At 43.0% G+C, this 20810-nt stretch overlaps 3 protein-coding genes across 4 annotated transcripts; 1 reads left to right on the forward strand and 2 right to left on the reverse strand.

Annotated features, from left to right (window-relative positions):
* Positions 1-897: 897 nt before the first annotated feature.
* On the reverse strand, positions 898-9265 carry LOC119326332 (pathogen-related protein-like). Its single transcript, XM_037600008.1, has 2 exons — positions 9030-9265; positions 898-1307 (listed from the first exon to the last, which is right to left on the reverse strand). Exons 1-2 carry the CDS (start codon positions 9165-9167, stop codon positions 1107-1109), a joined length of 339 nt encoding a protein of 112 aa, XP_037455905.1. The 5' UTR covers positions 9168-9265; the 3' UTR covers positions 898-1106.
* A 689-nt stretch (positions 9266-9954) lies between these two features.
* LOC119323941 (putative receptor-like protein kinase At3g47110) lies at positions 9955-11547 on the forward strand. The gene has a single exon (XM_037597652.1). The coding sequence runs from the start codon at positions 9955-9957 to the stop codon at positions 11545-11547; it is 1593 nt and encodes a 530-aa protein (XP_037453549.1).
* A 3397-nt stretch (positions 11548-14944) lies between these two features.
* LOC119323778 (protein ENHANCED DISEASE RESISTANCE 2-like) lies at positions 14945-20505 on the reverse strand. 2 transcript variants are annotated; one of them, XM_037597491.1, is made up of 22 exons: positions 20373-20505; positions 20062-20136; positions 19536-19589; positions 19393-19458; positions 19075-19175; positions 18932-18987; positions 18710-18823; positions 18588-18628; positions 18388-18488; positions 18218-18313; positions 17979-18043; positions 17816-17887; positions 17541-17696; positions 17218-17444; positions 17050-17086; positions 16797-16942; positions 16627-16728; positions 16426-16470; positions 16167-16307; positions 15976-16071; positions 15668-15769; positions 14945-15558 (listed from the first exon to the last, which is right to left on the reverse strand). In XM_037597491.1, exons 1-22 carry the CDS (start codon positions 20481-20483, stop codon positions 15349-15351), a joined length of 2214 nt encoding a protein of 737 aa, XP_037453388.1. In that variant the 5' UTR covers positions 20484-20505; the 3' UTR covers positions 14945-15348. The 2 variants fall into 2 exon arrangements, with proteins under 2 accessions (XP_037453388.1, XP_037453387.1); XM_037597490.1 differs by having other exon boundaries at positions 19075-19172; positions 20373-20483.
* Positions 20506-20810: the final 305 nt, after the last annotated feature.

Raw genomic sequence — 20810 nt, forward strand, 5'->3', positions numbered from 1 at the left:
GCTCCGACGAGGCAAAGCCACTTCATCGACATGTCTTTTTTCGATGAATCAACCCATATCTTGTCAGGCACCGACAAGGCGAAGGAAAGCCACCATGTCCAATACCGACGAGGCAGACACCACTAGGTCCAGCACCAACGAGGCAAAGGTCGCCCATCTGTCTGAGCCGACAAGGCTAGAAATCTTCATCCTCGGACATTGACAAGCCGGAGGGATATGGACAAGCATCACCGGAGCGACCGATGTATCGCTCCACCCTTCTATTCTACCGCATCATCATCATCGTCTACACCGAGCACTTGAGAAAGCAAGACTTGAAGACGACGAACATTACCTGATCCACCAGCACGACCACGTGCATGGCCTCGAATTCATGCTAGCGCTGTCGCTGGTAAGCACCTCAACCCTGCCGGCTAGGAGATTAGAGCCCTTCCACACTCTGGTTCCCCGGATTCGCCGGCTGCCAACGTCAAGGAAGAACAAGTACCACTGTACTAGAGGAGGGAGAGGAAAAGACGAAGGGTGTTGCTAGCTGTCGTGTATAACAAGGGGATTTCTGTTAATATGTTTATTAAGTGGCTATGAGGCATTCCACCTCTTATCGAATCCATCCATATATCATGCAGTGGCTCTGATGGTAAGTTTCCAGATTTTCACTAAATTAAGTTTTCGCCTGATACTTTGCCTATCTTATAACCTTGCGCTGAGAAACCAATTACCTACCTGAAATGTGCTTTGCATCATGATATTGTTTTGCAATGGATTTACCACATTATAATTTCAGCCAATGTAAGGAAGAAACCCAGGTGGAATAAGAAATAGATAGGAAACAAATTGCAAAGATTTCCAGACGATGCAAAGCATGCAATACACAAAACACACAATAGATGGCAGCACTTCAACAAAAATAATTAGTAACATGGAAGCAGTTCACACATAGAGCGATGCTCCGTGCCACAGATTTCCACGTCCCTAGATGCCTCGCTGGCTTTTTCACATGATAATGCACTTTTTCTCATACATACTCTTGTAGTTTTCCTTCTCTTTATTAGCCAGCTTTAGGCTCTCCCTGAGCCACTCGATCTCCTTTTCCTTGCGCGACATCTCTATATCCCGTCTTGCCTTCTCAAGTGCCTGAGTATGCTGTTCTCCAGTTTCTGACTGCTCCTCTTTTCCTTCTCTCGCCTTCTCAGGTTCTCTGCATTTATCATTTCTTGTTTGACACTATCGTACACTTTCTGAGATTTCTCCAGTCTCTCCCTGAGACTCCGGATTTCCTCTTCCGTACTGTTCAGGTTTTCATCAACCTACCAATGATATAAATTAAGTCAGGTACTAATTTGTAGGAACCATATATCCAACATCCACAATATTCTATTTATCTAGAACAGAAAAACACATGATTAACTGAAAAATTCCATTTCAAAGAATATTCTTTATGTAAATTAAAATTCAACAATCACAGTTTTTCCAAAAATATAGTTGTCACTTTGTTGCATATTGAGCTTCACTTAACTTGTAGTATTGTCTGTTGCATTTTGCCATGCCATGCCTCATTAAACCGGACATGCATTATACTTGCTTGTGCATCATGCCATGCTTATGTGATGGTTGTTTACCATGTTGTTTGCTTCTTTCCGGTGTTGCTTCTTAGTTCCAGTAATATTGCGATTGTGAGGATTCGTTCGACTACGTCCGCTTGTCTTCTTCATGAACTCGTTCTTCTTTCTAGCGGGATTTCAGGCAAGATGACCGCTACCCTGGATCTCACTACTATCATTGCTATGCTAGTTGCTTCGTTCTATCGCTTTGCTGCGCTACCTATCATCTGTTTGTCGAGCCATCCCATGTTGCCATGAACCTCTAACCTTGACACCTTTCCTATGCAAACCATTGTTTGGCTATGTTACCGCTTTTGCTCAGCCCCTTTTATAGCGTTGCTAGCTGCAGGTGAAGTTGAAGATTGCTCTATGGTGAACAGGATTTTGGTTGAGATATCACAATATCTCTTATATTATTAATACATCTATATATTTGATAAAGGGTGGAAGGCTCGGCCTTTTGCCTAGTGTTTTGTTCCACTCTTGCCGCCCTAGTTTCCGTCATACCGGTGTTATGTTCCCGGATTTTGCGTTCCTTACACGGTCGGGTGATTTATGGGACCCCCTTGACAGTTCGCTTTGAATAAAACTCCTCCAGCAAGGCCCAACCTTGGTTTTACCATTTGCCTCACCACCACCTATATTTCCCTTGGGAGTAATTAACCCAAGGGTCATCTTTATTACAGCCCCCCCGGGCCAGTGCTTGTCTAAGTGTTGGTCCAAACTAGAGCACCGTGCGGGACTATTTCCTTGGCAACTTGGATTCGTCGGTTCCTGTACGCTTCGCTTATCCGGTGTTGCCCTGAGAACGAGATATGTGCAGCTCCTATCGGGATTGTCGGCGCATCGGGCGGCTTTGCTGGTCTTGTTTTACCATTGTCGAAATGTCTTGTAAACCGGGATTCCGAGTCTGATCGGGTCTTCCAGGGAGAAGGTCTATTCCTTCGTTGATCGCGAGAGCTTGTCATGGGCTAAGTTGGGACACCCCTGCAGGGTATAATCTTTCAAAAGCCGTGCCTGCGGTTATAGGCAGATGGGAATTTGTTAATGTCCGGTTGTAGATAACTTGACACCAGATCCGAATTAAAACGCATCAATCGCGTGTGTAGCCGTGATGGTCTCTTCTCGGCGGAGTCCGGGAAGTGAACACGGTTTCTGGGTTATGTTTGACGTAAGTAGGAGTTCAGGATCACTTCTTGATCATTGCTAGTTGACGACCGTTCCTTTGCTTCTCTTCTCGCTCTTATTTTGCGTATGTTAGCCACCATATATGCTTAGTCGCTGCTGCAACCTCACCACTTTACCCCTTCCTTTCCTATTAAGCTTTGCTAGTCTTGATACCCATGGGAATGGGATTGCTGAGTCCTCGTGGCTTACAGATTACTACAACAACAGTTGCAGGTACAGGTTCATGCGATGATCATGACGCGAGAGCGATGCTTGCTTGCGTTGAGTTCTTCTGCTTCTGCTTCGATCAGGGGATAGGTTCCAGGTCGGCAGCCTGGGCTAGCAGGGTGGATGTCGTTTGAGTTTCTGTTTGTGATTCATCCGTAGTCGGATGATGCTCTGATGTATTGTGATGTTGTATTCATGTGGCATTGTATGCCTCGTGTATGTATCCCCATCTATTATGTAATGTTGATGTAATGATATCCACCTTGCAAAAGCGTTTCAATATGCGGGTCTATCCTTGGTGGGACCTTCGAGTTCCTTTTGGATAGGGTCGCATATTGGGCGTGACACCAGGCTCCCGCAAATCTCCTCCACATTTGGCTCCAGTTTGCAGGAGAAAGCATGTCTAGACTGCGCCGCAGACCAATACAAGTCTGTATTGGATGGCTTCTGCGGTCCGGACATCACAGTTCAGACGGATGCGGAAGGTTTGATGGTCGGCGTTGAAGATGCCCTAATCATCCTCATTACTTTTAGTTTATTTCAGTGGGTGTGCTTCCATATTATCATAATTGGTATAACTGTTAAAATTACTATCTTGATCCACTAGCAGTCATTCCATCTACGTGTGAGAATTCTTTACCATGCAATATGCATGGGGCTGTTTGATTCACAAGATTGCAAAAATGTAGGAACAGAAAAAATGTAGGATTGAAATGACATGCCCATTAGATTCTTATAGGATTTTATCATATCATTGGAGAAACAAAGGATTCTTCCAAGAGGTTAGGGTGGATGATAGAACCCCTATGAAATGTACTACAAATTAATCCTTACAAAAAATTACTATAGGATCGAATCCTATAAATCAAACGACCAACGTAGGAAAAATTCCCAAGAATTTTAATTTTTAACAAATCCTATAAAAACCTTTGAATCAAAGAGGCCTTTGGTGTATTTTAAATGAATTTTAAATCACATTGGGTTCAATTGTGACTAGTTAAATGCCCGCCTATTTTCACGAAGAAATAAATATTGACTCAACAAGTGAAAACCTCGATGCAAGAGTTGAGGCCTGCAACTTCCCAGCCAGGTATAGTCACTTCTTTATTTGGATGGGTAGAATGTCAAAGTGGTTGGAGATAGGCATGATGTGTTTGGTTGGAGGGATGAACGGTGAATACGAGTCGAGGTGACCTTTTCTTATTGAGATGGTGAGTTTACCATCAAAATTTTGTTACCATTGATAAATTCAAAGAACCTTTTTAGCAGATAAATAATTGGGTTGGTTCCAAAATTCTAAGTTTCCACGATGAAGCCAATTCCATACAAGAAATAATATGTATTACTACACTACACAATACCTATTGACAAATTGAAGCTAGAGAAGAAACTAGTAGAGCATCTACAACCGGACCTGGAACTAGAGTGGAGATCCAACCAGATCCGGATCTTGACCAACCTCTTCTCCGGTCGGCAATAAACCCTAGCTAGCTAGCTTGGCAGTCCGCTTCCCTAAAAAAATGAAGATACAGAATGCAATTGGGTCTATACATGACGAATTGAAGTTACCTCTGTAACGTACAAGGGACATAGGCCACAACTCCTCCTCTGCTCCGGGTCACTGAACGCCCCGAGCACCCTCAATTCTGCCGCCGCCGTGGTTCGCTCACCCGCACTTGCCCATAAGCATGCTGAGGAACTGCGTCATCAACAACTTATTCAGTGCTAAAGCTGGCGACTCCTGCAACTCCGTGGTTACACCGTGCGGGGTTGACTGCTGCTGCACCTTAAGCTGACTGGTTCATGTACCGTCAGTCATCTCATCAAAAAACCCGTAAAAAAATCCAGTGACATCCTTCTAAGTATATTTTTTGGCATATATTTATTTTTTGTCAAAGAACAATTACTTTGGTCTATATATTTTTATGTGCAGCAAAGGTGGTGCCGGGTTGTGCCTCTGAAGTGTACGTCAGCACCATCACGCACCGGCGTCTGCGCCCGCTTACTGATGGAAACAGGTGTGCGGAAGTCGCCACCCGTGCAGCTTAATCTACATCAACCCGCCGGAGCCGCGTTGAGCCGCCCTTGCTGCTTTGAGCCGCCGGGGTTATACTAAGTCGCCGGTCTGCCTGAGCCGCCAGAACTATATTGAGTCGCTGGTCTGTCTGAGCTACCTCTGTCGCGATAAACGGGTTATCCTTCATCCAAACAAATCAGGTGATATCCATCCGAGTTTGTTTTATTAGCATGTGTTGTTTTTTGCCAAAGAACAAGTTTGTCTTTGCCTTGGTCTGCAATATTGTTTATGCAGGGCAATTATTTATGCCATATTATACGGCGGAGATGTAGGCATGCCAACATCTTTGGGCATAGGTGGTCGTCGTTACTCAACGGACTCCCGCACCGGCTTACAACACCGTGGCCGTCTCTTGCGACCACGTCGGCTTACAACAAGGAGGACAACTTGCTCGTCCGCACCGGCTTACAAACGCCACGGCCGGTTTATCTGTCTGGGCCGCCTCAGATGTTGCGGTCGTCTTTACCGCCCGTCTCTCGTGGCCTGGTCTACATCAATCCACATCGGGCCACACCTGTCTGCGTGAGTTATTTATTGAGTATGAGCAAGTCACAACTTGGGAAGCCCGGTTTTCTTCCGACAAATTGGAGGCGAATTATCATGTATTATCAGCCGCCGTCTGCACTGGATGGCTCAATGGACAGGCGCACAAGTCATCGCTACTAAGGTTTGGTTAAGTCCAAACAGCCAGTTGGAAGGAACCATTGGCCGAGTTGCTGACACGGTTCATACGGGATCATTTATAACCCGCCGCAGTCACCTCAACTTTCTGTGGATTCACATCGCGTTATCAACACCAATGATATACACCTTCTGCTATGGACAAATATGGAGAATCTCAAGCCAACTCTTCGAGTCATCTTGAGACTCGGGGGCTACAATGGTATGGCTCGGCAAAATTAGCCGGTTTCAATGGATTCAAGAACTCCGGGTCATTGGAGGGAAGGTAACCCGGTTCCAGAGGCTACCGCTATATTGGTGAAAAATTTAAAGGCCGTCAGAAAAATTCCGGCTTAAAAAGAAGGACTCCGGTTTAAAATCCGGTTCAAGAGACATCTCTCTCCCACAAAGCACTGACACTCTTAATATCTGGTTTAAAAACCGGTTCAAGGGAAATTTATTTACCACAAGGCTTTGAAGCTCTCAAATCCGGTTCAAATCCGGCTCAAGGTAAATTTATCTCTTACAAAGTTTTGAAGCTTTCAAATCCGGTTTAAACTTCCGGTTCAAAAAGAATTAATCTCTCGCAAGTTCGAGTTCTCAGAAAGATTACATGGTGCCGAAAAGAACTTGCTGCCATGATGCGCGGTTTAAACATAGGTATCCTGCCTTACGGCTTATCTTATTATGGTCACTTGGGGGCTTCCTGTTCAAACATAGGTCGTATTCGAACCAAAGAGAACATAGCAGTCGATACCCTTTTGATTGGCAAACTGCCGAACCCACTTGGGGGCTTCTTGATCGTATCCGAATCATAGCTCAACCCCTTTGGGAATCGATGTGGATCGTATACGAATCAGCGTCGCTAAACAACTCTTAAGGTCATTTGGGGGCTTCCTGTTCAAACATAGGTCGTATTCGAACCAAAGAGAACATAGCTGTCGATACCCTCTTGATCGGCATCGCCAAAGCCATTGGGGGCTATATGATCGTATTCGAATCTTAGCTTAACCCCTTTGGAACGGTTTACTGATCGTATTCGAATCAGAAGCCTCAAAATTTTGTCTGTTTCTTGTACAGTTTTTTGGCAATCGCAGCTTATTTGACTTTGTCTTGAGACTTTTTTGATCATATTTGAAAGCGTCTAGGGAGTGGCTTCGATTCCACCGTCTTAACCTTGATCAATAAAGTTGTCAGCACATAACAAATATCATATGTGCCGGCTCTTACATAGTTGAGTTATCAACTTCACTATCCGGGTCACATAAATCGGCGGTATCATTCAAAGGATCATAGGGATCTTGTGATCTACTTATGTGCAGGATAAAGACTACATTCGGGTGGTTACCCGCCCCGGCTTTTGATGTTAAATCGCCAGGGCATATGTTTTTTAAACTCTCTGCAGGATTTACAGAGCTATGACTTACATAAATGATTAAGTTCAAGCCCATCATCAAAGATTGAAATTGGTGTCTCAAAAGGGTTATCAATTCTTGATTTTCTCAAAGGCTACAAGCCGCCGGGTTACAATGAATGCACATTAAGTCGTCATCGGCCAAGAGCCGCCAGATATTAAAACTCTGGATTTACTTGTCAACTGATGAGGTATTCAAATCTTTAATAGCCAAAGTTGGCTGGATTTTCGTGATGATATTAAATGACTGAGGTTTTCATACCGGATTATATTATTCAAATATTTAATAGCCAACATGGCTGGATTCTTATTATGGTTATCAATAGCCAATATTATGATGGAGGTCTTCAAAGTCGCTTCAGCGCAATGGCTATTATTTTATTAATGGATATGATTTATTCTACAATGGAAGGAATAGTCCCGAGTCGCTGCAGGTTTACGACCCGGCACTTGGGGGCTACATTATTCAAATTGAGGTTACATCAAATATGCAAGTCTCATGTCGCTGCAAGCATGCACCATGACACTTGGGGGCTAATGCAAAGTCATTTTTGCTCACCTCATTGAAGACCCAACTCATCACATCATAATGAGCCGGCCCTTGGGGGCTACCAATTGCTCCTGTCAACAATTCAAGGTACACAAGTCTTAATCCATTATGTTGAAAGGTCCACTACTCAGTTGGTAGAGTACAAAGCTCTTAACCTTATGGACGTGGGTTCGAGCCCCATGGTGAGGGTTACATCATATGATATTATTTTCAATGAAGTATATATAAAGTCCCAGCTCAGTATTATCTTACTAAGCCGGCCCTTGGGGACTACATGTTGCTGTTCAAGTCTACATGATCATATTTATGAAGTCCCTGCTCATTATTGCATAATGACCCGGCCCTTGGGGATTACACTGGTTGAAATTTTACGAGCATAAGGCAATTACAAGTCCCAGGTTGCTGCAAGCATGACAACCCGACACTTGGGGGATACATATGTGGAATATTCAGTTTTATGACTAATGATTGAGATGAATAACTCGGATTTGTTCAAGGTTGCAACATTTATATTGAAGCAAGTCTTAAGTTATCACTATGTTCTCCTCTTAAGACTTGGGGGCTACATGTATTATACATATAAAGAGGGAACATCTTCAAAATTCTCAGCTTTGAGTAAATCAGGAAGATCAATTACATGACCCGGTGTCAACAACAATTATGACTCGACATCATCAGTCTTTTATAACCCGGAGACTTTGGAAATTATAACTCGGCAAGATCTACATCTTTAAGCCGGTTGAAAATCAGATGAGTATATCAAGACCTATACTTTTTAAGCCGGCGCTTTGGAAGCCGACTCAAATGGATTATTTGTTTACAATATTTCTTCTACAAGCAAATTGAGTGTGAAGCTGGTCTATTGACCCGGATTTTCTAGAAAAAGGAAATGACAAGGACTTAAGGATGTTTAGGTGCCGGTTTATAAGAATTCTTAACCCGGAGCACAACCTGTCAAATTTGTTCTTGTGTTTATTTTTGCAGCATAAGTTTACCATGGATAAATCCAAGCTAAATTTGGGGGCTAATGTCGGGGATATACCCCGCGGTGTAAACCGGCCGGAAGTATAACCCGACCGGACTTGGCGACTCACTAATGACCCGCCCTGACTGGACGACACACTAAGTGACCCGCCTGATCCTAGAGACTTATGGGTGACCTGGCAAGCGGATCAGAGGAGCGACGGGACCCGGGGGCCCAGGAGGCTCAAGGCCCAGAAGGCCGGCTTACGTTATGATAGGCCGGCTTAAGAGGAAAGGCGTGAAGAAGCACATATATAGAAGAAGCACAGGGTGTATGTATTCGATCGTGGAAAAACATATTGTGGGTACCTTAGTCCTCTCTTCCTCGAAGAGCTTGTTCACGACGTCGAAGTTGGGAGGGACTCCATGCCTCCACACGGTGTTCTTCTCGCCCTCGCCGTCCATGAACGACCGGTACTTGTCGCCTCCTGTTCCAGCAGACGCCATATATAGCTGGCTAAATTACCTTGGTCTCAGTTCAAGGTACAACTTTTTCCTTTTTTTGCAGGGGAGTTCAAGGTACAACTTGGTACTATGTTAGTAGTATTCGGAAGGTGGGTTGAGAGTCAAGTGAAGGATTGATCCCCTACATATAGGAAAAATCCGAGCGGCCTGCCTCATCGCCAACGTCACTGCATTGGAAAAACATGACTAGTATATGCTATCCACCAACCCAGATGTGTCCAAGATGTTAGTACATATATTTAGTTCTCTCCACTTTTAGCTCATTATTCTTCAAGATGAAGCGTGCATTCACACTGCACCTCAGGCAACTACATGCATTCCTCGTGTTTGGGTCAATGCAGTGTAAGCAGAGGGTCAAATCTCTTAGCGTCCAAATGCATGCTCACAACACCAACTACTCCCTCTGTTCTCTTTTATAAGACGTTTAGACAATTTTAGACAGAGCACAAGACAGTTCAATGTCAGCTGTCCAAAACGTCTTATAAAAAGGAACGGAGTATTTCATTTCGCAAGTTTGGGCTTTGAACAACCACCTCCAAGTCAAAACTAATTCAGTCGGCAAACACTAGATCCGATGGACGCCAAATCCGATATCGATTCAAAAGCAAGTCGTGTGGCTTGCATCATCTCCGTTCCACACCACACCATATTGATGGCTGAGCCGTGAATATATATTCATGCCGTCGCACTCCACAGCCGAGTACTTAGACATCCTCCTGCACATGAGAACTTTGATTTCTACACTCCATAGCTGTAACCTACCACAGCCATGCCATCTTCCGCTGTCTTGTTTCCAAGCTTTGTTTGGTTTCTATACCTCTTTTGCTTCCTTTGCAGCCTACCACTAGCCATCTGCAAGGAAACTGAAAATGATAGACAGGCCCTCCTTTGCTTCAAGTCCAGACTCTCAGGCCCAGCACGAGTTTTAGCTTCATGGAGCAATAAGTCCTTTGATGTTTGCGAGTGGCATGGGATCACCTGCAGCAAACCGTATCCTCGCCGTGTGATTGCGCTGGACCTCGAGTCGGAAGGCATATCAGGCTCCATATCACCTTGCGTTGCTAACCTGACTTCTATTACAAGGCTGCAGCTGTCAAACAACAACTTAAGTGGTGGCATACCATCGGAGATTGGCCTCCTGCGCCGTCTCCGTGAGCTCAACCTCAGCAGGAACAATTTGGAAGGTAACATACCGCCATCTTTGGGCAGCAGCCCTTCTCTCACATATGTCAATCTTGGGGTGAACGCTCTAACAGGGGTCATCCCGGAGTCCCTGGCATATAGTTCATCCCTCCGAATACTTTGGCTCAATAGCAATAGTCTTGGTGGAAAACTGCCAAAGGCTCTCTTCAACACATCATCTCTTGTTGACATTTCCCTCCAACAGAACAACCTTGTTGGTTCCATACCTGTTGTTACTGCCACCTATCCCCCTATTGAATACCTCGATTTAAGTGATAATCATATTTCAGGAAAAATGCCTTCCTCACTAGGGAACCTTTCCTCCCTTGTGGATCTTCGTCTTACAGGGAACAATTTAGTCGGGAGCATACCAGAGAGCTTAGGTCATATCTCACCTCTGCAGATACTGGCATTGACTGCCAACAACTTGTCTGGGACAGTTCCACCATCTCTCTTCAATATGTCATCTCTGACATTTCTTAGCCTAGGAAACAACTCGCTTGCTGGAAGGTTACCCCCCAATATTAGCTACACACTCCCGAATATTCAGACATTAGTGCTCTCAACAAACAAGTTTGATGGCCCAATCCCAGCTTCTCTTCCAAAAGCTTACAACCTTCGTCGTCTTTACTTGTATAACAACACACTAACTGGGTTCATACCCTTCTTTGGGACATTGCCAAATTTGGAGGAACTTGATTTGTCATACAACAGGCTAGAAGCAGGAAACTGGGGATTTATGTCTTCACTCACAAATTGTACCAGGTTGACTAAGCTGCTGTTGGTTGGGAACCATCTTCAAGGCAAAATGCCAAGTTCGATAGGCAATCTTTCTGATAGTCTCGAGTGGCTTTGGCTAAGGGAAAACAAAATTTCTGGGCCTATACCACCGGAGATTGGCAATCTTAAGAGCCTCACTAGGGTTTACATGGATTACAATCTTATCACTGGAAATATACCACCAACTATTGGTAATTTGCACCGCTTGGTCCATCTATCATTTGCACACAACAAACTGTCGGGGCAAATCCCAGATACTATTGGTAATCTTGTTAAGCTAATTTCATTGAAACTGGATGAGAACAACATTAGTGGAAGGATACCTGCAAGTATAGGAAGTTGTACTCAACTCGAGGAACTGAACCTTCGTCAGAACTCACTAGGTGGGAGTATATTTTAAGAAAAACTGTAATGCGGAAACTTTAATGTAATATTGTTTTGCACAAAGTTGATGCAACCCTTTTGACCTCTCCTATTTGCTCCCTCTGTTTCTTTTTAGTCTGCAGATAAAGTTTGGTCAAAGTCAAGCTTTGTAAAGTTTGACTAACTTTATATTAATAAAAACATCAACCTTCACAATATAAATAATCAATATTATCAGATGAACCATGAAATGTATACTCATACTATACAATTTTAGTAGTATTGTAAATGTTCATACGTTTTGATATCAATTTGGTCAAACTTTGTGTAGTTTGACATTGACCAAATTTTATATGCTGGCCAAAAAGAAACCGTGGGAGCACATACTTTGATGAACCCATATATAATTTATGCAGAATGCCCAGAAATCCATGTGAAATCATCGGCACAGTAGTTGTGTAGCCAATTACGGTTAGTAGGGTGTTTTGTCTTCTCTCTACGTCTTCACTTCAGTGTTGTTCTGATGGATGAAGAACCGATACTTTCAATTTCAATGTGTGCACCTTCCCGTTACGCCATGCGCTACTTACTCTCCGACAAGTGTTCTCATGTTCTTAATTTATTGAAACTAGACTGTTGAAACTCTCCCAAAGAGTCGATCACATCGAAACACACGAATGCACGCGAACAAAAACTTTTGCCAAGGGTACATCTCGTACCCTCTAATAGGCGCAAAATCAACCGACCCAAGCTTAACGAGCGCGAGCTGAACGAGTCGAGCAACTCGGTAATCCACCCCTAATCACGGACTAGGACTCAACAGCTAACACGAACTAGTACTTTTCCAATACAAAAGTAGCTTTCCTAACACAGCACGACTAGCACTTCTATTTTGACTCACACGTGGCTTTACAAAGCCAGGACACTTCCCTAAACTAATAACCGGCAAGCCCGATCACTTCCTAATCGTACAGAACTAGCCTACACAGTACTCCTTCCGTCCGAAAATACTTGTCCTTGAAATAGATAAAATAGATGTTGAGGGAGTAATACCTTTTTGAGTTGCCAACGCACATCCAATCTATATTATACTCCCTCCGTTCCTAAATGTAAGAGCTTTCACAATAGACTACATACGTAGCAAAATGAGTGAATCTACACTATAAATATGTCTATATACATTCATATGTAGTTTGTAGTGAAATCTCTAAAAAGACTTACATTTAGGAACAGAGGGAGTATATATGTATACCTATACCTACCCCTACTAGTAAAACAAGGTGATATTTTTGGTTTTGTCCTCCTCGTAGGTTCTCTGAATTGTTTTTAGTCCTTCACATATAATTTCGTCCATCCACGTATATTCGAAACGGAGGCAAAAGATCTGCCTCATCGATTAATTAAGCAGAAGAGAATTGCCCAGTTAATTAACGGAAAACCGGGCGAAAACCGAGCCATCCACGTATATTGAACATATAATGGATCGTTTTTGCCCTTGAGGGCGTATTGGGCCTTGGTTCTGGGTTTTTCGTCCGCATACACATTGTTCGCTGCTGTTAATTGGGCAGGTTTACCATCTGTATAGACGCAGGCGAACATTGCTACAACTCGCCGGAGTGTAAAAAAACTAAAAATCACCTGGGGGGCCTTGTTGGGGGCGCAACTGGAGATGCTCTAATAAATGCAATAATCTATCATAAAACCTCTATGATACTTTGCACTATGAAGGTAATATAGACTAGTGTCATATGCATGACCCTAGTCTAAGTTACTCGTCATTATGACTAGCCTTATGTCATCACCAAATATGAATACATATACTAACTTATCAGCGTGGGTGCAAAATGAAATGAATATACAGTGAAGAAATGAGACTAATGACAAGCACACGACGACAAGATTGTATTCGTCAAATGCCACTTTTTTAGGGACGTTAAATGCCACTTCTTTGCTGTACTACTATATATATACACGCACGACAGGGGCCAACCAACAACTGGTTTGGTGATGATGGAGAGAACGGTCTTAATTATGGGTTGAGAAGAAATATTTTCTATTTACTGAAAATTACTTACTTGTGAGTTTTGAGTTGCAGTAGGTAGAGCAGGTTATGTGCAATGATTCATAGTCGATTACGAGAAGTTCAGAAATCCAATTCGATTCCCAGGTGCGCGTGCTCCTGTTCGTGGAAAATGATTTTTTAAATGTCAAAAAATAGGAGAAATTTTTTTATGTGTTCGTAGTCACATCAAAATGCTACCTTCAAAAATTTAGGTAAAAAGGTTAGGCATTTTGGCTTGCAAAAAAAAAAACAAATTCAACACCAAATGTCACCCCCAAATGTTACACCCAAATTTGTTTTTTCACCAAGGAAACACTGCTATTCCATTTTGCATGAAAATTATCAAGCACGCTTGCGACACTAACAAAAACGCCTACAAGAACACAGAGAAAAAACCAAAAGAAAAGCTTTTAAAACCGATAGGGAAACACAGGAAAACTAGGGAATACCTTCTCAAAACCTAGAAAACTGGTGTGTGTAAGTGTGTTGCTCTCAACCAGCAACAATCACTCTTATAGACGGGACCCATAGCGACCCATAGCCCTCGACACATCAGAAGGCTTCAAACAACGGAGCTTAGTATCTTAATAGATAGATTTCCTCTGCCAAGAAAGAGTAGAAATGTGTTTTTTAAAAAAATACCCTTTTAAACATGCACCGTTCATCTCATAATATAGACGTGTTTTAATTTGTTAAGACAAGGGTTTTACCAAGAGTCATTGTATTAATGTGCAATTTATGTGACATAAAAGTTAATTGGTTTGATTCATATTTGAAGGCACTTGCTTATGATTATTATTTTGTATCATGCGGACCACAAAATTTAATGGATCAAGGCTTGTCTGAACAAAAATCAAGATAATGGATCAAAGGCTCTATTTTCTAAAATTGCTGGGATAGGGAGCTGGAAACAAAACATTAAATTTTGTGACATAAGTTTTCAAAAAAAATGTGACATAAGATTTCAAAAAAATACGAGAGCCAGAAACCGTGGAATGGAAATGTTGCATATACTCTTGAATCCAGTTGGATTTGGAAACTACATAAACTAAGATTGCACGAATCAAATGGTGCATGAATTAAAACCCTGTGCGATTCCTTCAAATCGAAGAAGCCGTGGGCCTACCAAAACCACACGAATGAAATGCCCTGCGCATTAAAATCCTAGTTAAAGCCCTTGAGTCAAAGTAATAAAATCCTAGGTATTTACATTTACTATTTCCATACTCGTAATATTCATGCTTGTGATAGACTCATAGTGGTATCATAGGGCTCAACAGTCTAGCCTAGAGATTATGATGGCTACCCCGGTCCGGTTTATAAGCCATAGCAAATGGACATGGACATTAAATTGTTAACAAGCTCAGAAAACGAACAAAATGGTTCCTTTGCTTCGAAACAGAGTAATGTTTACATATATATGATATACTCTGAAGTCTGTAGTATGTAACAATTTAACCTGAATGTCACCTATTGGATCATACATATATTAACAAATATATACCTTGTAAAAGTGTAAGGAAGCGGAGCGCGTATATCAATCTGGATTCTGCGCGCGCGTAATTTACATCCAAGTGCTTCCAGACACCGAAAATGAAGTTGAAAAGAAAAAATGAATTGTAACGAATAAAAGAATGAACAAAATCAACACTGCCTCAGGTTCTGAACTCAAGACCGGGCTGCGAGTTGGTGCAGTGCTCGAGTGACTAATGGAAGAGGAAAGAAGAAACGAAAAAGAATCAACAAATTAATCTTCACGCACGCACACCGACGGAATCAGTTGGTTTTCTTGGACGAATCGTCCTCTGAGGAAGTCGCGTTGTTGTTGTTAGTGCTGTTGTTGTTGGTGATGTTGTCGTCGTTGTTGCTATCTTTACTGTCGCTGTTGGTATTATCAAGGTCAGGAACTATTGCTGCCGCTGGTTCGACGTGAGCCAGCCGAGCAGCGCCGATCACCTGCTCCGGGAGCTCCTCGTACGTGTTCGCCTGTATCCGGCAAAGTACGATGTGCATATTGAATTATTGATAAGATAAGACTAGATTTTCTTTTTCTTCAATATAAACATGCTTTAAAATTGGCATTTGGGGTTCCTACCTGTATTAGGAAGGCCATGTCAACTACCAATGTTGTGACAACACCAAACACCAGCCCCAGAACCCCATTGGCTACCGCGGAAGAACCGATGTCAACATCCACCTGCAGAAACAACCTATCCGTCAAGATGCATTGTCTCGCCAAAAATGAGAAGAAGAAAAAAACAATAATGATGATGAACTTCTGTCGGTAGTTAAATGTTCCGAACCCAAAACTATACTGGTCATTCTAATGCCATGATCACAATATGGAAAAAGCTATCGGCGGGCCATCATTTGGAAGATTTCACGTAATAAACAATGACTTACTTCCAAGTACCCCGGGGCACGTATGTAGCTGCAGTCGACGGCCTTTCCCAGCAAACAAGGGGTGCTTCCGACACTTTGCCGCACTATCCAAGAACCCTGAAGATTTTTTGTTGTTGTTGTTGAGTCAGAGTGAAGATGAAGAATACAGCAAACTAGTTGCAGACTACAAGATTTTTGTGAGAAACACAGACCTTCGGAACGGCCGGTATAAGCTTCAGTCTACTATTGCGGAATTCATCATCACCGTCGAAGAAACGTTGCAGCAACGATCCCTTTTTCATGGTATTTGTGACGAAATACATCACTATGCTGTAATGGGTCGATCCAGGAATCTGCAATAGGATATTGATGACTTCACCAAAAATGCTTCCTTTGGAAAAGAAGTTTGACAGAAGTCTACAAACACATGAATAATATGTTACAAAGAAATCTATTAAGAATGTCACTCACTTGTATGTTGGCAACAAATGTGTGCATCCCTTTCTCAGCAGCAAGCTACAAAACCGGTAGCAGCGGAAAAATGAAAGTATGAACAAGGATGCAATTTCATTCTCTTATATTACTACTTCAGAGAGAAACAAGCATTAATTCAAAAGTGGTCCTGCTCAGAAATTTAACTGAAGAAAATTTCTGATAAATTTTCATGTTTACCTGAGCAACACAGCCTTTCTGCCTGCCAACATTGTCCATACGCTTGGTGTCCTTAAACCAGTCGATCGCAGCGAGCTCCATGAGGTAACTTGCTGCAGGTATCTGTAACTTCAATGTGAGTGTGTTGAAGTTCTTCATAATTAGCTAAGAATAAAATGGAAGATTTAGACCTTCGATTTATCAGTGGGGAAGTTCTTGCTGCGAACTTTAAAGAGGGTGCTATCAGGTACTGTCCAACAGTTGCGGGTTTTCTCATCCGGATCACGATGAAGGACGCCCGAAAAGCACGATAAATCAATCTTTTCTGGAGGTTCTTCTGCCACGGCAAAGCTATCACCGTTAGAGCAAAAAAGATCATCTGCCATAGGAACTTGACAGCACACATGATAATGCAAGCACGCAGATAGGAAGCGGTAATCAAACCTGGCTTAGCGTCGTTGTCAGATTTGTTGGAGTCATCCTGTACATTAATTTTCCAAAATGTTTATTATGAAGTGTGAAAAAACTGTTGAAACGGTTGTTCATAGTGTGGTTTAAGATATACTCAATTGGAAAAGAAAAAAACTATCAGTGTGGTCTAGGATATGTAACCTCTATGTTAGCTTCAGGAACTTGGTAGTCATCGTCCTCATCGGATTCTTCCTCGATGATTGACATGTTTCTACCATCTTTTTGGTCTTTATCTAATGGTTTAATCTTGTCGATTGCACGAGGCTGCGGGTTTTTCTGATCTGCCGATGGATCGAACATTTTCTCCATCACAGGAATCCTTGGAGCTATATGGCATTCATCTGTCTGTGAGAAGTACTCGCGCAGGCCTGGCAGTAAGTGTAAATTAAAGCCGTAAGCACCAGAACGAATTGGTGAACCATATATGCTCTCCAATAATAAGGGAAAAACCACGCATGCAGTACCGGCAACACAGTTCTGTATTTGCAGCAAAGTATGGTACTGAAAGGAAGCGGAGTAGTTGAGGAACCATCCTTTCAGATCAATCTGCATAAGGTGTTGGACCTGGGTACGGGGCCGTCCGTTGCGACACTTGAGAGGAGTAATCTTGAACCCACCACCTGAACTAGTGTGAAGTTCAGAAAAGGGAGAAAATTGAACCCAAGTTAATTTTGTTTATTTGAAGAGTCTCATCCTCTCAGGTAAATGAAGGATGGCCGATGGTCGGAAAGAGACTTACTTTCGATGAAAGCCCTCACATACCCTCTTTGCCGGCCACAGTTAGGATGGTCGACAGATCGAAACAGAACAACTGCATATATGTAACAACAAACATACACTGTAAATGAGAAGACACTACAGGCAGGAAATGTGACAGCTATATGGAAAATTCAAGAATGTACCATAGCTTCCATCATCATTCCGCCGCCAGTAGCGGACATAACAAAGATCCCTGGGCCAAACTAGCCTGCATGTTATTTAGGATGGAAAGAATATAAGCTAGAATCTGACAGACAATTCAAAATACTACCAGTATTAATGACACATCCAGATAAGAGATAGAAAATACTATATGTTTGTGACATGCAAAAATGCATTTTATAGATGGTAAAAACATGTTAACATGTGAGGGTGTGGTTACATTGGACACCAGTGCAGCTGCAACTTGTGATAGATTATTGCAGTGTGGCCATCCACCTCTTCAACTAAACTTCCGTAGCGAAAGCTACAGTCCCACCTATAGTGGAGAACAAACATCGGCATCGACGTCAGTAGTTCGAACAGCAGAGACTTAAAACGCCAAACTCTTACTCATATCTTGTCACGTCCATGCTCATCACTAGACCAAAAATAGCTTCACATGTTGCTTCCACTACCCCGACAGCCCTCATAGCACGGCTACAGCTTCTTGCCTACACAGCGCACAGAAGTACAAGTCGGTGTCAGATGCCGAATTTCAGGCACTGTTCAGTAGTAACCCTCCAGCAGTTAAGATTGCTGCCAAGACATACAAGGTAATCGACTTCAAGAAGTTCTTCGAAGATGCGAAGTCCTGCCAATGACAACACCAAGTTACAGTTAATCCTCCGCAAACAAAGGGTTCATGACATAAGGAGGAGGAACCTAGACTTGCCATTTTGGCATCGAAGCAGCCGCCAATTCTTCTTGGAAGAAAATTGACTCGGCTCATTCTGATTTGACCCAATATCAGGCTCATTGGTCCAGTCGCGTATCGATTCGGGGGGACCTGGCACCACCGGAAAGACGCGTTGAATTTCCGTAGCATGAAAAGGTGAAAAATGCAACATGCAGACCAGTACTCTGCTTCACTCAGGTAGTCAATGTAACTTCGTACCATTCCCTATAGTCGTCCTACGAGTCAAAATGGGCCGCTCCTCTTCTTCTTCAGCTCTACATTTGTTTTGTAATTATTAAATTTCTGTCTAATTCGTGAATGGTTTATGTATAAGAGAATATAAGACATGGAACATCGCATACGCGCTGTCATGATCTGAGAATGCAAACTGCCCTCCAAGTTCCGTATCGAAGTCCATCGAAGCAAAGGCCTTACGGTTTTTGTCTGCCATAGAGTCTTGCTGCTGCAAGAATGTGGAGATGTGATGATCGACAAAAACAAACGGAGCGTATATATATATATATATCATTACTATTAAAGAAAATGACTAAGAAATTTATTGTACATCAATACTTCCTACTGCTTAATTGTCAAATAATGTGATTATTGAACATCTCTTAGATATGTTATTTAATTGTGTTACTTATGTAGAATTCCACTCAAACAAAGCCTGACTGAACCTGATCGATTATCTGCTCTATCTTCTTTTTCCAAGCCAGTGCGTCTTCAATGTCATACGCACCCATCTGAGAATTAAGTTTTAGTTACAGCATAGAACAGAGACCAAGTGACAGTGTTGAAGGGCTCTCAGCTTAGAACAAACCGTGATTTGGTGCTCCTTTTCTTTCTTGTTATAAACGCAAAGGACATAAATCATCTGAAAAGAAAAATCAGCAAGAGAAAAAATCATTTCCCCAATTATACAGGCAATGAAAAATGTCAGTGTGTTAAGTTAATTGGTGATTGCTGCATCGTGCATGCACAAGAGCAGAAATGAATGGAGGTGTTTTTTTTTTCTGAATAAAATCAACATAATGGTGTGCATGGAAGATTTAGCTATTTCACACTGTCAGAATCATAGGGTACCTAATAATTCAAGACTTATGCATTACTGAAATGAGGACAATTCTGGATCAATCTACATATAAATAGAGGAAACTATTTTTGTGTATAAAAAAGAGAAATTACAACATCTATAAGTTTCTTGCAGCAGCATGCATGCAGTAACATATACAGTTCGACGCCATAATCGAGATCATTCAACGACCAATATTCAGAAATCGAGTAGATAGAGAAGTAACAGTGAGCAAACTCCCGTTATGAGGAAAGGGAATGGTAATTAAACTTACCTGCCCGTGATGTGTTTTCAGTCCTCTATCCTCCACCCTGCAATTCCCGTCGATTAGAAGTGACTTTAGCGGCACCTGCATATGCACAAATTTCTTAATAACATTTATCTTGGAATCGTTAGGATGAAATAGTCCCATCAGGATATCAGAATTAAATGAATGCAGATAACTAACGATCAAACAAGACAAAATTGATGATGAGGCGCACAAATTTGATGTCGATCAAACAAGACAAAAATCCCCCAGAAACAGACACAAAAATTGATGATGGATTTCAATTCAAACTTTGATCGATGATGAGGCGTGCGCACCATGCTGTCCTTGGGCTTCTTCTTGTAGTATGCGAGCAGCTTGGACTCGAGCACGAAGTATCTGGTGTGGAAGAAGGACCGGCCGATCTTGCGCCGGCCGTAGCGCACCATCCAGCCCTCGTGGTGGACGGCCGCGGCGGCGGCCTCCCTGACGGCGGCCAGGGCGGACGTCTTGGCCTGCATCTCCTTGGCGCCGGGGGACGGGTCGCGCGGCGTGGCGAAGGTGTTGGCTTTGGTGAGGTCGGCGGCCTTGGCGGTGGCGGAGGACGGGCCCGCCGGCTCCCGCCTGGAGGCCGAGGAGCTGAGCATGGTGGTGCGCACGTAGCGCGCGGCGCGGCTCCATGAGGGGTCGGAGGTGGGGGCGGGCGTGGCGGGCGCGGGCGGCGCCTCCTCGGCGTCGGCGGCGGGCGTCGGCCGGCTCATTGCTGCTGCGGCTGC

Source organism: Triticum dicoccoides, chromosome 6B, assembly GCF_002162155.2.
Source record: "Triticum dicoccoides isolate Atlit2015 ecotype Zavitan chromosome 6B, WEW_v2.0, whole genome shotgun sequence".
Lineage (NCBI taxonomy): Eukaryota > Viridiplantae > Streptophyta > Magnoliopsida > Poales > Poaceae > Triticum > Triticum dicoccoides.

Coding starts and splice junctions, on each gene's coding strand:
- LOC119323941 (XM_037597652.1), top strand. CDS start 9,955: ATGCCATCTTCCGCTGTCTTGTTTCCAAGCTTTGTTTGGTTTCTATAC.
- LOC119323778 (XM_037597491.1), bottom strand. CDS start 20,483: ATGGTGCGCTACGGCCGGCGCAAGATCGGCCGGTCCTTCTTCCACACC. Junction 18,629..18,709: donor GCTGCTTCGATGCCAAAATG/GCAAGTCTAGGT, acceptor TGTCATTGGCAG/GACTTCGCATCTTCGAAGAA. Junction 18,489..18,587: donor TTCTTGAAGTCGATTACCTT/GTATGTCTTGGC, acceptor TGCGCTGTGTAG/GCAAGAAGCTGTAGCCGTGC.
- LOC119326332 (XM_037600008.1), bottom strand. CDS start 9,167: ATGGCGTCTGCTGGAACAGGAGGCGACAAGTACCGGTCGTTCATGGAC. Junction 1,308..9,029: donor TCGAGGAAGAGAGGACTAAG/GTACCCACAATA, acceptor TATCATTGGTAG/GTTGATGAAAACCTGAACAG.